This window comes from Carettochelys insculpta, chromosome 12 (genome assembly GCF_033958435.1).
Source record: "Carettochelys insculpta isolate YL-2023 chromosome 12, ASM3395843v1, whole genome shotgun sequence".
Taxonomy (NCBI): Eukaryota; Metazoa; Chordata; order Testudines; family Carettochelyidae; genus Carettochelys; species Carettochelys insculpta.
In genome coordinates, this window is record NC_134148.1 from 20,569,140 (window position 1) to 20,585,427 (window position 16,288).

Here is a 16,288-nt window from a genome sequence, read left to right on the forward strand (position 1 = left end):
AACCTGCAGAGTTTTCCTATAAAGAAAGAGTGAACATTATTCTGAGTCCTTGTATCTGCCATGGGGTCTTTAATGAGCATAAGTACCAAGAGGCTGACTTTCACTCTTCTCTGAAAGACCGTATCTCCATCAGCAAAGAGCACTTTAAAACCTTTGCTGGGTATTGGATCAGGATTGAGTTGCACTACTTCGTGAATCACCCATACCACTTCCTGCAGCACCAGACCATTTTTTAAGGGTCTCTCTTTCTTAGGGGGTCTCTTTTCCAACTCCCAGTGCAGACCAAACTTGCTTAACTAATGATCTGATACGAACACAACACAAAATAACATCACAAAAGACAGCTATATTTGGGCTTTTGATTAATTGCACTTAACTCATGCAATTAATTCATAAATTAATCATGATTCATTGTACTGTTAAAAATAGATTACCAATTGAAATGTATTAAATATTTTGGGTTTTTTTCTACATTTTCAATTATTGATTTCAATTAAAACACAAAATACAAAGTGTACAATACTCACTTTCATTATTTTTGATTAAAATGCTTGCAATGAAACTGATAAATAAAATATTTTCCCATTTGCCTCATGCATATACTGAAGTTCAAACTTTTTACTGTGAACATGAAACTTACAAATGTAGAATTTTTGGGAGACATAACCATACTACAAAGGAATAACTGTAAAATTTTAGACTCTACAAGTCCACTCCATTCTTTTTATTTTGCCAGTCGTTACAACAAACAAAAGTTTATTTACTTTAACTGGAGATGCTGTTTCTTATTCGGCCTTGTCTACATCGCTGTGTGCCACTGACCTTAGTTATGCAACTTGACTACGTAAATAATGTAGATGAAGATGATATACTTAGGTCTGCTTACTGCAGCATTTTTACTGCAAGAAATTGACAGCTGTTGCTCTCCCATTGACTCCATTTATTCTTCTCATTTTGGTGCAGTACTGGAGTTGACAGGAGAGCACCCGGCGATCAATTTAAATCGACCTCCATTGGATCAATCGTTGCATGTTGATCCAGCCCGTAGTGAAGCTATGTCCTTTTTACAAAGTCACCAAAAATGAGAATGGACATTTGTATGGCACTTTCTAACTGGCACTGCAAGCTACTTACAACCAGGTATATTAAACATTTGTGTGCCCCTTCATGTTTCAGCCACTGTTCCAGGGGACATGCTTCCATACTGATGATGCTCATTAAAAATAACACTAATTAAATTTGTGACTGAACTCCTTGAGGGACACTTGTATGTATACTGCTCTGTTTTACCCATATTCTGCCATATATTTCATGATATAGAAGTCACAGACTATTGACCAACACAGGTTCATTTTAAGAACATTTTCACTGTAGATTTGACAAAAGGTGAAGAAGGTACCAATGTGAAATTTCTAAAGATATCTACAGCACCCGACTAAGATCTAACAGTCTGAAGTACCATTCAAAATCAGAGAGAGACAAGGTGTGGAGCGAGGCTTCAGAAGTCTTAAAAGAGCATCACTCTGATCTGGAAACTACAGAACCCAAAACATTAGAAAAAATTAATCTTCTGCTGGTGGCATCTGACTCAGATGATGGAAATGAACATGCACTCCTTTGGATAATTATCAAGCAGAAACTTCCATCAGCATAGACACATGTCCTTTGGAATGGTCACTGAAGCATGAAGGGATATATGACTCTTAAGTGCCTCTGGAGCAAAAATATCTGGCAATGCCAGGTACAACAGTGCCATGTGAATGCCCATTCTCACTTTCAGATGACATTGTCAACAAGAAGTGGGCAACACTGTCTCCTTCAAATTGTAACCAAAATTGTTCATCTGAGTGACTAGCTGAAAAAGAAGTAGGGATGTGGGGACTTGTGAGCTCTATAATTTTACATGTTTTTATTTTTGAATGCAGGTTTTTGGTATATAATTCTATATTAGTAAATTCAACTTTTATGATAAAGAGATTGCACTGGAGTTCATGCATGAGATGAATTGAAAAATACAATCTTTTATTCTTTACAGTGTAAATATTTGTAATCAAAATAACGTGATCATTATAGACTTTTTATTGTGTTGTAATTGAAATCAATATACCTGGAAATGTAGAAAACACCCAAAATATTTGAAATTGTTATTCTATTGTTCAACATTGCAATTAGCTGCAATTAATCACAAGTAATATTAATCACAATTAATTGGAATCACTTGGCAGACCTAACACACACACACACACACACACACACAGAGATTTTCTTTTAGACAGAAAGCTAATATACACAGTATTTTAAATATTCCATAACATGGGTCAGCAACCCCCAGCATGGGTGTCAAGAACAGCATGCAAACTGATTTTCACTGGCACGCAAGGTCGGAGCTCAGCTCTGCCCCTCCTCCCCCATGCCAGGACCTTGCTCAAAGCCATGCCACTTATGGAATAACAAAAGACTAGCTAAGTCTTCCAATCACCACCTATATGGTAAAGCTCTGAATCTTAGTTTATTAATTACTGAAGCTGTTGTAAGTAGGGCTATCAGTGATTTTAAAAACTATCAAAGGCGCTCAGGCCATACGTAGAGATCAAAAGGTCAAATTTCAGTCCCATTCCATAATATTTTCTTCAAATGTGTATTTTTAAGGATTTCTTAAGATGTATGTAAGTGGAATAAAATAGATTTCATTCTATTTTCTTCCTCAATCTGTCTTGTTTTTCTCCAGTCGTCAGTCTTCCATGGAAACTACTAATCCTTTAATACCTCATTGGCTTGCTGGGAATGAACAACAAATATCACAGCACTGAAATATGACATGCTGGCTATGATAAACCAGTGCTCTTTCGATCTGCACGCATTCTACATGGCCACAGATATGACAGTCTCTCTCTTCCATATTTTCAGTGAAATACATTTTCTTTGATCTCATCTTAAAACACTAATTCTCTTTTAGTGCCTCATGAATTCCTTCAACAATTCAGAAAAACTTGCAATAAACTCTTGAATTCTATGTTTTTGTGTTTTACAACTGGGAGACAATCAGCTGACCTGGACTAACTGGAAGCTGCTCCCCGGAGTGATGTGTAAAGTGGGATTACACAACAGAATGTGCTGTTTCAGGTAATTGAATAGCTTGTGTAATTCATTCGTCCCAAACACTACTGTTAGTCAAATAACTTATAACAGTGTGCTTGGGAATGAATGCTTGGAGAGCGGTAGTATTTTATATATTGTGACAAAGTCCCTTGTCAGCCTCTGTGGGTCCCTGCGATTCCTGGAGGATTTGTGCTGCCTCAGAGACTCATGGAGGCCTCGCTTTTGCCCAGGCCCTTGCAAAGGCAGGGGTCTCCACTTAGCGAGCCATCCTCATCATAGGCAGGACCAGTACAGGGAGAATAATACCAGTCCCCTTGCAGGCCTGCGTCTGCTCCAGTAAAGTGATCCCTCGGCGGAAGGGTGGGGGGAGTCCAGACCCACCCTCTACCCTGGACTCTGGCCCAGGGTCCCTATGAGAACAAGAGGCAACCGGCAGGACCTTTACTCCTGCCCCAAAGTAGTATCCTCACCCTGGGCCACTTTGCCCACCACTTTCCCGTGGTACCTTTTCGCTCTGCTCCTGTTCCTGCTCCTGCTCCTCTGCTGCACCTCCCAAAACCTTCCCCCCTGCTAGCAGATGGGGAGCCTTTTATAGGGAGCACAGGGCCTATCTGACCAATGAGGGCTGATAACTAATAAGGCCCCAACTGCCTGTCCTAATTGGGCCTATTCAGGGAACAAGAATGCATTAGCCCACCAGCCGGCATACGTTCCTTCTAGAAGGCTCCTGCAGCTACCAGGTAGCGGTCTGCCACAATATGTTAAAGGTTACAAGAGAAATAGCTTTTGGAAACACATTAATTTATGTACTGAAATTGGGACTCACTTTTGTTGAATATCAGTACCGTATTAATTACATTTCATTATTGTCTTTCCAGTCCATGAATCCTATGTTTGCCCTCTCTAATACATAGAAACTGTTCTCACAGATGTCTCAAAGAACCTCATCTGGCCATGTCTTATATTCAGTCCCTATGACCCTTATTTGCTCTGAAGTCTTTAAAATCTCCAATCACTCTCTCCTCCTCCAGTGCGATTCCCAGCCTCCTGTTGGTCTTCACATCCCTGTCCACTAGATTTTCTCTGATTGCTCTTACAACAGCTTATCACATCAGGTTTGACCTTTTAGTCCTCTCCATCAGTAACCTGCACAACTTCTCCCTGGCTACATCTTCGGTTTTATTTCTTGTGCCCTCCCTTATCTCCTTCACTCTCCTGCTAGTGACAACTTCCCAGCTGCTTGCTTTGTCTCCTCTCACATTCCTGTCGTTTTGCCTTCTCTCACTCAGCCTCCTATGGAGAACAAGTCTGTTTGTTCCTAGGGCAACAGGCAGCTGTCTTTTCTAGCTGAGAATGCCCACAAACACTTGCTGACAATAGGCAAATATTTTTTCTATCCAGCATGATAGAAGAGGGAATATTGAACAATAAAATACCTCCCTCCTCACAGAAAAACTAAAAGTTAAAAGCTTTTTGTGGATCTCTCCACATTTTTTGACTTGTCTCTCTTTTTTAATCACAGTATTGTCTTGAATATCTGGAGTGTAACCTCAAAATAGCTGTGTACTAAGAATTATTTTACTGGATGTTCTTCATTAAATATTAGGTCTCCCAAGAGATTAAAACTTAATCTGGAGTAATTACATGATTAACAATAATGGTCATTAATTGCACATTTAATTGCACTGTCAAGCAATAGAGTATAATTTATTTTAAATATTTTGGATGTTTTCTACAAAATCCAATATATTGATTGCAATTATAACTCAATACAAAGTGTATGATGCCCACTTTATATTTCTTTTTGATTATAAATATTTGCACTGTAAATATATGCACTGTAAATAACAAAAATAGCTTTTTCTATTCATCTCATACAAGTACTATGGTGCACTCTCTTTATGCTGAAAGTTGAATTTACTAATATAGAATTATGTATAAAAACCTGCTATCTTAGCAAATTAAAAAAAATGTAAAACTGGAAAGCTTACAAGTCCTCAGTCCTACTTTTCGTTCGACAAATCACTTAGACAAGGACTTTTGGTTACAATTTGTAGGAGATCATGGTACTCACTTTTTGTTTACAGTGTCTTCTGAGAGTAAGAACAGGCATGAACATGGCACTGTTTTGGCTGTTGTTGCAAGATATTCACGCTTCAGATTCACTAAAAATTATACGTCCTTTCCTGCTTCAGTGACCATTCCTGAGGACATACATCTAAGACTAAGTCTACACCAGGGAAAATGCACAAAAATCAAGCTCCAGAAGATCAATCCTGACTGGGTCGATCATCCGCTTAGTGTAGATGAGCCCTATGCTGATGACGGGTTCTGCTTGATAATGATCCAAAGCAGTGTGGACAGACACATGCTCATTTTCATCATCTGAGTAAGATGCCACCAGCAAAAGGTTGATTTTTCTTTTTTTGGTGGTGATTTGGCTTCTGTAGTTTCTGCATCAGAATGTTGCTCCTTTAAGTCTTCTAAAAGTGAGCGCCATATGTCATTCCTCTTAGATATTGGGTGGCATTTCAGAATCTTAAAACCTGGTCAAGTGCAGTAGTTACATTCAGAAATTTCACACCGGTGACTTTAAGCTTTGTCAACTCTCCTGTGAAAGAGTTCTTAAAATGAACAAGGTGTTTGGTCATCATCTGAGACAACATAATATATGACAGACTACAGTAAAGCAGAGCAGGAGATATACAATTATGCCCCCAAGGAGTTCAGTCACTAGTTTAATTAATGTATTATTTTTAATGAGCATCATCAGCATGGAAGCATGTTCTCTGAACAGCAGTCAAAATATGAAGGGCCATATGAATGTTTAGTATATTTGGCAGTAAATACTATACAGCACCAGCTACAAAAGTGCCATGAGAATGCCTGCTCTCACTTTCTGGTAACATTGTAAATAAAAAGCTGATGGTATTATCTTCCATCAGTGTAAACAAATTGGACTAAGTATACTTGTGGGTTCTAAAGTTTTACATCGCTTTTTTTCTGAGCACAGTATTTACTTCCATGGTAAAAGGACTGCATTTTAATACTTGTATGAGGTGAATGGAAAATATTATTTTTCTTCATCACTTTTGTAATGTAGGTATTTTAAGTGAAAAACAATATAAGGTGAGCATTGTGAACTTTGTACATAAGAACATAAGAACATAAGAATGGCCATACTGGGTCAGACCAAAGGTCCATCAAGCCCAGCATCCCATCTGCCGACGGTGGCCAATGCCAGGTGCCCCAGAGAAGGAGAACAGAAGACAAGTGATTTATCTCCTGCCATCCATCTCCTGCCCTTGTTATGAAGGCTAGGGCACCATACTTTATCCCTGGCTAATAGCCATTTATGGACCTGACCTGCAAAAATTTATCAAGCTCTTTTTTAAACCCTAATAGAGTCCTGGCCTTCACAGCCTCCTCGGGCAAGGAGTTCCACAGGTTGACTGTGCGCTGTGTGAAGAAAAATTTCCTTTTATTAGTTTTGAACCTACTACCCATCAATTTCATTTGGTGTCCCCTAGTTCTTGTATTATGGGAAAAGGTAAATAATTTTTCTATATTCACTTTCTCCACACCATTCATGATTTTATATACCTCTATCATATCGCCCCTCAATCGCCTCTTTTCCAAACTGAAAAGTCCCAGTCTCTCTAGCCTCTCCCCATATGGGACCCTTTCCAAGCCCCTAATCATCTTAGTCGCCCTTTTCTGAACCTTTTCTAATGCCAATATATCTTTTTTGAGGTGAGGAGACCACATCTGCACGCAGTACTCGAGATGTGGGCGTACCATAGTTTTATATAGGGGAAGTATGATATCTTTTGTCTTATTATCGATCCCTTTTTTAATAATTCCTAACATCCTATTTGCCTTACTAACTGCCGCTGCACACTGCGTGGATGTCTTCAGAGAACTATCCACTATAACTCCAAGATCCCTTTCCTGATCTGTCGTAGCTAAATTTGACCCCATCATGTAGTACGTGTAATTTGGGTTATTTTTTCCAACATGCATTACCTTACACTTACCCACATTAAATTTCATTTGCCATTTTGCTGCCCAATCACTCAGTTTGCTGAGATCTTTTTGTAGTTCTTCACAATCCCTTTTGCTTTTGACTGTCCTGAACAACTTGGTGTCATCTGCAAACTTTGCCACCTCACTGCTTACCTCATTTTCTAGATCATTGATGAACAAGTTGAACAGGATCGGTCCCAGGACTGAGCCCTGGGGAACACCACTAGTTACCCCCCTCCATTGTGAAAATTTACCATTTATTCCAACCCTTTGTTTTCTGTCTTTTAACCAATTTCCGATCCATGAAAGGACCTTTCCTCCTATCCCATGACCACCTAATTTACATAAAAGCCTTTGGTGTGGGACCGTGTCAAAGGCTTTCTGGAAATCTAGGTATATTATGTCCACTGGGTGCCCCTTGTCCGCATGTTTATTAACCCCTTCAAAGAATTCTAATAGATTAGACAGACACGACTTCCCTCTGCAGAAACCATGCTGACTTTTGCCCAACAATTCGTGCTCTTCTATGTGCCTTGCAATTTTACTCTTTACTAGTGTTTCTACTAATTTGCCTGGTACTGATGTTAAACTTATCGGTCTATAATTGCCAGGATCTCCTCTAGAGCCTTTTTAAAATATTGGCGTTATATTGGCCGTCTTCCAGTCATTTGGTACCAAAGTGGATTTAAAGGATAGGTTACAAACCACTGTTAATAACTCCGCAATTTCACATTTGAGTTCTTTCAGAACCCTTGGGTGAATGCCGTCTGGTCCTGGAGACTTGTTACTATTCAGCTTATCAATTAATTCCAAAACCTCCTCTAATGTCACTTCAATCTGAGTGAGTTCCTCAGATTTGTTGCCTAAAAAGGCTGGCTCAGATTTAGGAACCTCTGTAACATCTTCAGCCGTGAAGACTGAAGCAAAGAAATCATTTAATCGCTCTGCAATGGCACTGTCTTCCTTGATCGCTCCTTTTATATCTTTATCATCCAAGGGCCCCACTGCTTTTTTAGCAGGCTTCCTGCTTCTAATGTATTTAAAAAACATTTTACTATTGTTTTTTGAATTTTTGGCTAGCTGTTCCTCAAACTCTTTTTTGGCTTTTCTTACTACATTATGACAGTTAATTTGGGAGTGTTTATGTTCCTTTCTATTTTCCTCACTAGGATTTGACTTCCACTTTTTAAAAGCTGCCCTTTTCTCTCTCACTGCCTTTTTAACATGGCTGTTTGTACACTTTGTATTTTGTGTTAAATTGAAATCAATATTAAAAAGGTAGAAAAATGTCCGTGTGTGTGTGTGTGTGTGTATAATAAATTTCAGATTATATTCTATTAACAGTTCAATTATTGTGATTAGTTGTTTAATTGTGATTAATTTTTGAGCTAATTGTGTGAGTTATTTGTGATTAATGGACAGGCTTAGTATACATCATATAGGTCAATCCTCAGATATTGTTTTTTTACCCCAGAGGCCTATTAAGTTTCTAAAATGCCTAATACTTATTTTCATTACCTACTGCCCCAACTCTAGCCACTTCTGGGCCTGATTGAAACAAATGAGAATTTTGCCTGAGAAAAGAAGACTGCAGGACCGTATTTAAGGAGGATATTGATATAATGGGCATCACAGAAACTTGGTGGAATGAGGGTAATCAGTGGGACAAAGTCATAACAGGGTACAAAATATATAGGAAGGACAAAACAGGTCTTGCGGGTGGGGGGTGGCATTATACATGAAAGAAAAGTAGAACCAAATGAAGTAAAAATCTTAAATGAAACAAAATGTTCCATAGAATCTCTATGGACAGTAACTTCATGCTCTAGTAATAAGAATATAGCAGCAGGGATACATTACCAATCACCTCACTAAGATAGCGATAGTCACTATGAAACGCTAAAGGATGTTAGAGAGGTTATAAAAATAAAAAAACTCAGTAATGGTCAGGGATTTTAACTACCAGCATATTAACTGGATACATGTCACCTCAAGGTGGGATACAGAGATAAAAGTTTCTTGACATCTTAAATGACTTCTTCTTGGAGCCGCTGGTTCTGGAACCCACAAGAGGAGAGTTAATTCTCGCTATAGTTCTAAGTGGAACACAGGATCTGATCTAAGAGGTAAATATTATCTGACTGCTTGGAAATAGTGACCATAAAGTAATAAAATGTAGCATCCTTGTGGTGGGAGAAACATCACAGCAGCCCAGCACTGTGGCATTTTATTTCAGAAAGGAGAACTACACAAAAATGAGGAGGTTAGTGAAACAAATTAAAAAGTACTGTGCCAAAAGTAGAATCCCTGCAAGCTGCATGGAAGCTTCTCAATGACACTGTAATAGAGGCCCAACTTAAACATATGCCCCAAATAAAAAAAAAAACCCAAACCAAAAAACAGAATGAGAGAAACAAAAAAGTGCCATTGTGGCTTAATAGCCAAGAAAAAGAAGCAGTGAGAAATACAAAGGCATAGTTTAAGATGTGGACTTTAAATCCCACTGAGGGAAATAGAAAGGAGCATAAACTCTCTCAAATTAAGTGAAAAATATAACAAGGAAAGCCATAGAGGAGTTTGAAGAGCAAGTAACCAAGAATTCAAAAAGTAAAAGCAAATTTATTAAGTACATCAGAAACAAGGAGCCTGATAAACACCCAATAGGGCCACTAGATGATCAAGGTGCTACAGGAGCACTCAAAGGCTACATCCACATGGGAAGCCTCTGTCAAGAGATGTCACTGTCAGCAGAGATTATCTAGCAAAACATCTCTTGACAGAGTGCAGCTACACGGTAAAGTGGATTGCTATAGTGATCTGCTCTGTCAACAATGTCCACATGTGTGGGCCACTCTGTTGAAAGAACTGGCCTTGTAGCTCTGGAAGCACAGCACGCATGCAGGGCAAGCCCTTCCTGGACTGCTGGTCCTGCATGCCCTTAAAGTGACCCTCAACCCACGGTCCGTGCTCATGCTGAGACTTGCATATCTCTTGGAGGGACAGCAAAATTAGAGCAGGGCTCCATAGCTGTTTGAGTGGGAACTTGCTCTTGCCAGACTGCTACTATGCCTCCAGCTTCCTGCCCATGGCTTCTGGGGCTGTTTGTCCCTTGAAGCATGGCTGGAGACTGAGGCTATAGAGCTGTGTCTGTGGTGGGGAAGGCGCCTCCTGGCTCTGTCAGGCCAGTGCCATGAGGACCCCTTTGCTGACAGAAGGGGCCCAGGAGTATCTACACAGCACTTTTGTTGACATACTGTCAACAGAAGCATTATGCCTCAATAGGGAAAGGTATGCCACATGGGTGCCATATGAAGAGAGATTACAAAAACTTTCTCAGCTTAGAAAAAATGGAAAATAAGGGGCGATATGACAGAGGTCTATAAAATCATGACTGGAATGGAGAAAGTGAATAAGACAAAGTTATTTACTTGTTCCCATAACATAAGAACTAGGGGTCACCAAATGAAGTTACTGGGTGGCAGGTTTAAAACTAACAAAAGGAAGTTTTTCTTCATTCAGTGTATGGTAGGCCTGCAGAACTTCTTGCCAGAGGATGTTGTGAAGACCAGGACTTTAACAGGGTTCAAAAAAGAGCTAAATGGAGATTAGGTCCATCCCTGGCTATTAACCAGGATGAGTAGGAATGGTGTCCCTAGTCTCTGTTTTTCAGAGGCTGGAAGTGGAGGACAGCAGAGCGATCACTTGATGATTCCCTGTTCTGTTCACTCCCTCTGGGGCATCTTGTGCTGGCCACTGCTGGAAGACAGGATATTGGGCTAGATGCACCTTTGGTCTGACCCAATATGATTGTTCTTATGTTCATTATCCTAATTAGCTAAAAAAGGGGTGCTCTCAATAGGCATCAGGAAAGTGGCACTGCACATGGGATTTCTTCTTGGTGCACTCAGTTGGTTGACCCAGGAGTTTAAGAGGATACACCAGTAGTGATTGATTAATAATAGCTTCCTGTAACAAGGTGTCCTTTTTTAACTTTTGTGGAGAAAGTTCATAGACTATTAGGACTGGAAGGAACCTTGATAATCATCTAGCCTTTCCTCTGCATGGAGGCAAGTAGTCTAGACCCATGGTTCTCAACCAAGGGTCAAGGCCCCCTAGCCGACCATGGGTAGATTTCAGGGTCCCACTAAGCAGGGCAAGCATTAGATTTGCTGAGGCCCAGGGCAGAAAGACTGAACAATTTTTCTTGGTGAGGCCCCCCTGTGACATGGGGTCTGGGCAGGTGCTGTACATGCTCTCCCCTAACACTGGCCATGGCTTATATATGCAAGGAAAAAAAAAACAAAACAGTTGTTGTAGCAGAGCTGGGCAGTGGAGTTCTCAGAGCATGTTTCAGAGCAGGATTTGGAAAGAAAAAAGCCATTAACCCCTGGTCTAGAACAACCCTGTGAGGTGTATGTCTAACCTTTTGTTACGAACCTCCTCTTAAAGAGATTCAGTGCTCAAATACCGGTTTGTCACGGCTTCACAAATAAGTTATAGCAGGAGGGGATGTTGAGTTTGTTCCACCTGACATTACTGTACAGTATATCAAACAGTTTTTCCAACTGAATGTAGTTTTGACAGTCAACCTCTTAGTACCATACATTCGGTGTGTATTTTTCTACAAAGTTACATTGGAACTGAACTCCCTGTGTCTAATGAAGAGACCAATTCTTCTCACTATCCCCTCTGCAACCAGTAAGTTGAATGGAACTATCATTTCCAAATCTAACATGCTTAAAAAGAGGGCTGAAATGTGTAGAGTTCAGCTTGTGAAATAACACGTGTCTGATACACAGTATAAAACAAATACACCAGACATTCTAAAAACCACCTCTATTTCTACAAGATTTCTTGTGGTGTCCTAATAAGTGTACATGCAGGCTACAGGGCCTTTGTGCATAGCTTAGGAAAACTCATTTTTTCTAGTCCTGTGAAAACTATACATATATTTGAATTCTCAGACATCTCTTTTTTACTTAGGTCTTCTGTTACAAATATTGGTTTATACAGATTTCATTTTTTTTCTCTTTGGAGGTAATCTGTTACAGAAAAAATATTTATTTTTTATTTACTTTTTCTTTGCTTAAACTGAGTGTTGTCCTAGAGAATATTGGGAAAATTATATTTGGTTCTTCTATTGCATTTGTTTGGTTTCACAAAGAAGATGGATATAATGAAATCTTTAAATAATAAAAATAGGTATTGGTTATTTTAACTTATTTTCACTGTAATGTTATGCTTACCTTATGGGTAAGTTAACACTTTTAAGTGATATTCATAACAAATCTTTGAATGTTTTTAGCTCCCTTTACCAATAATGTTAGTCGGTAATGATTTAAGACTTCAAATTTAGGTAAATAGTGATATATCAGACCCTTTCACCCTTAGTATTTGTTTTGTCTCATTCTTCCTCTCACAGTTCCATGCTTATTTTTCCGTCTGCCTTCTATACCTGGAACTACCACCCTTCTCCGTTATAACCATATGTCTGAGTTCTCCATTTCATTAAATCAGGCAAATATTACAAAAGTGAGAGCTCTTAACACCTTCAGACATTTAATGTCAGGTATAATTTATGTTGGAAACCAATCTGGGTGAGCTCTTCAGTCTAATGAATAGTTTGCACTAATTACCTTCCAGAGCATACTTCATGTCCTGGGCAAAAAGTGTCCACATGATTTCAGCACTGACTTTTCCCATGTTCAGCTCCTGAGGAAACCTAAAAGCAATCACATCACATCAGTTCACCTGCTACTAGAAATTACATTAACAGCTGTTTAGCAGAAAGAAACATATTTTTGTATAAAATCACTGTAAAAGTGTACACTGCCCTGTATTTTCCATTTTGTACAATTATGTTAACCACATAGGAAGATCAGCCATCAGATAAAGTCTACCATCAGCAAAACTGCAATGTTAGGGCCTTAATTCAATAATGAAGTATACACTGTACCAATTATATAACAGCACACACTTGTAAACATGAACTTGGGTCCATCCTTGGTATACATCCATTTATTTCCAATAAATTATTTGAGTTAGGGGAGGGGCCCTGAACCACACTATTTTTGCTAATTCCTCGAAGCACAACTAGTAATCCGAAGACAGAGAAAAAAAAAGTAATGAGTGAGAAGAGGGGTGGCAAGACTGTACTGTTATTTAAAGCTTAGAGTTTTTACTATGCCTGTCATGTTTAATAAGCTCTTTGAAAACAGTCGGTTTATATAGTGGTTGCTGTTAAGAAGTCAACAGTTGCACACATTTAATGCAAAATAAGTAAGGAGAACTACGCTATCTCAATTACCATTGTGCAGTAGCAGCTGACAAAAATCTGACCTTTTAATGACAGCCATTTTATGTTTTCCACCAGGTTTCAAAAAGAGGGTCTGTGTGCACATAAATATCTTGCTCTTGTTCTGAATGTGGAACTCATTTCAATGTGAAAGGAAGGTAAGGGAATGGAGCCACCCATGCTCCAAAAATTAAAGCTTTGGAGGTCCCAGACATAAATTTAACTTGATAAATGGGACTTTCTGTTAATGTTTACTATAAAGGAGTATAAAAAATTACAGGCCAAATTCTATCACCTTTCGTCAGGACCACATTACATAAGTATTGGCCGTAAGTAAATAAGGGAAATTTCTCAACATTTACTGCTATCATTCACTCTCTCGAACATTCATTATTGCAACCTCACTATACTTAGAGGCTACTTCTACACTAGCCCCTTCCTTTCAGAAGGGTCATTTTAATGAGTGAGTTGGGAAGATGCTAAAGAGGCACTGTCATGAATATGTAATACCTCATTAGCATAATGTCTGCCACATAGGATTCAAAAGTGCCTCTTTTGAATTGCACACTGCCTGTGTAGATGGGGTCCTTTTGAAAACCCCGAAACTTTGAAAAGCCCCTTCTTCCTACATGGGCAGCATGAAATTCAAAAGCAGCACTTTCGAATTATGTGTGGCCACCATTATGCTAATGAGGCGCTGCATATTCAGGACAGTGCCTCATTAGCATTTTCCCAACTCGCTCTTCATCATGCCCCTTCCAAAAGGAAGGGGCTAGTGTAGACAGCCAGGGAGGCACAGAGAGAGAGAGAGAGAGAGAGAGAGAGAGAGAGACATACTACAGCATTTGACCTATGGAAACTGTTTTTATTCATTTGTAGTAGCAATAATGAGCTGATTTATGGTTTTGTTTTGTTCTATAACTAAACAAATTGTTTTGATATAAGAAAATAACTTTGTATATTCCACCATTTTGCTGTCCTATCTCTACACTCTTTATCTGTTTATGAGTGTGTAATTAATCAGAACAATTATAAGTCTCTTACACTGAAAACTCATTACCCAGAAACTATTTATTAACAAGATTTACCATATGCAGCCATCTGAGTAATAAGTAAATATTATCTACTGCTGCTAAATGTGCTTATGCACACATAACTTACAATGGGTACAAACTAACTCATTTAAATAGAGCTATTAAATGGAGGTCCTGGTGTATATTGCATATGAATTGACTTTTTTTTCAAATACTCTTAGTTTATGGAGGAATGGACACATTGTACTATTTGGCACTGGTGAGGCCACATTTGGAATATTGTGTCCAATTTTGGGCCCCCCAGTATAAAAAGGGTGTGGATGTGCTGGAGGAGGTTCAGCGGTCGGAGGGAAACAAAAATGATTAAGGTGCTGGAGAACATGTCCTATGAGGTGAGGCTGAGGGATTTGGGGTTGTTTAGTTTACAGAAGAGAAGACTGAGGGGTGATTTAATAGCAGCCTTCAACTTCCTAAAGGGGAGCGCTAAAGAGGATGGTGAGAAACTGTGCTCAGTGGTGTCAGATGGCAGAACAAGGAGTAATGGTCTGAAATTGAAGAGGGAAAGGTGTAGGTTAGATATTAGGAAAAACTACTTCACCAGGTGGGTGGTGAAGCATTGGAATGCGTTGCCTAGAGAGGTGGTGGATTCTCCATCCCTAGAGGTTTTAAAGTCCTGGTTTGACAAGATCCTGGCTGGGATGACTTAGTTGGGGTTGATCCTGCTTGAAGCGGGGGGCTGGACTAGATGACCTCCTGAGGTCCCTTCCATACCTATGATTCTGTCCTGTGATTCTATGAAAGCCATTGGTAGACAACTTCTGTGTAATTTACATTTTCTTAAATGGAATGCAAAGCTCATTCACTTTTCTACTCCCTTTTCCACCAATTATTGCAAAGGAAGTTAGCAGCTTTGTTATATATTTTGTCATTTTTTTCTCTTAGATAGCTTTGCCAGAATTTTTTAAAAATAATTTCAATGGACATCAATGATGTTTGTTTCTAAACTTTTTGAAAAAAAAAGGTTATTGATTTAAATTTTCACAGCTGTAGGAAGTTAAGGGAGTGAGACTGCTGGGGCTAAGAATAATTATTTAGTAACAGTGGACACTGAGATTCAAAAACAAAGCTTTATAATCATTAAATACAAATAATCAGAATCATCCACCAAAGTTCTCAAGTTGCATTTTTATTATTTGTCTTCTCTGTAAATTTTATTTAACACTGGCAAAATTTGTCCATTAATTTGAGTGTGTGAAGTGAAAATGGAGGTTACCAACATTTACTGATAAAAAGCTAGCCCTTCCAAGTCTAGATTTAGATACATAGGTTGGGTACATATAATTGCAGTCAGCTGCTGTTGAAGGAAGGAAAGAAGGAAGGAAGGAACCTGTGATCAAAGTTCAGCTGACACTTGCCCAGCTGAGTGAAATCAGGTGGTTTAAATTGTCCTTTGGCTGACTCATGAGGGAGCTCAGCTGAGGAGAAACAATTGGGCAATAGATGTTGTGTCTACACTAGCATTCCCCTTTGGAAAGGGGGATGCTAACGAGACACTTTGGGATATGCTAATGAGGTGCTGCAATGAGTATGCTGCACTTCAAAAGTGCCTCTTTCAATTGCGCGTGGCTCGTCTACATGGGGTGCTTTTTGAAAGGACCCCCGCACACTTCAAAATCCCCTTATTCCAATTTGGTTGTAGGAATAAGGGGATTTTGAAGTGTACAAGGTCCCTTCGAAAAGGAGCCCCATCTGGACGAGCCATGTGGCAGCAAGCCACGGCAATTTCGAAGTGCCACGGCCACTGGCATGCTAACGAGGTGCTGAATATGTATTT

The 16,288-nt window shown here is 39.3% G+C and overlaps 1 protein-coding gene across 2 annotated transcripts in view; it reads right to left on the reverse strand.

Moving 5' to 3' along the window:
- The window catches only part of UNC13C (unc-13 homolog C), a 425,720-nt gene that overhangs the window by 131,810 nt on the left and 277,622 nt on the right, over positions 1 to 16,288 (reverse strand). For both annotated transcript variants that reach the window (XM_075006542.1, XM_075006543.1), the window contains one exon: positions 12,762 to 12,847. In XM_075006542.1, coding sequence (XP_074862643.1) covers positions 12,762 to 12,847 — 86 coding nt within the window. The remainder of the gene's footprint in view (positions 1 to 12,761; positions 12,848 to 16,288) is intronic.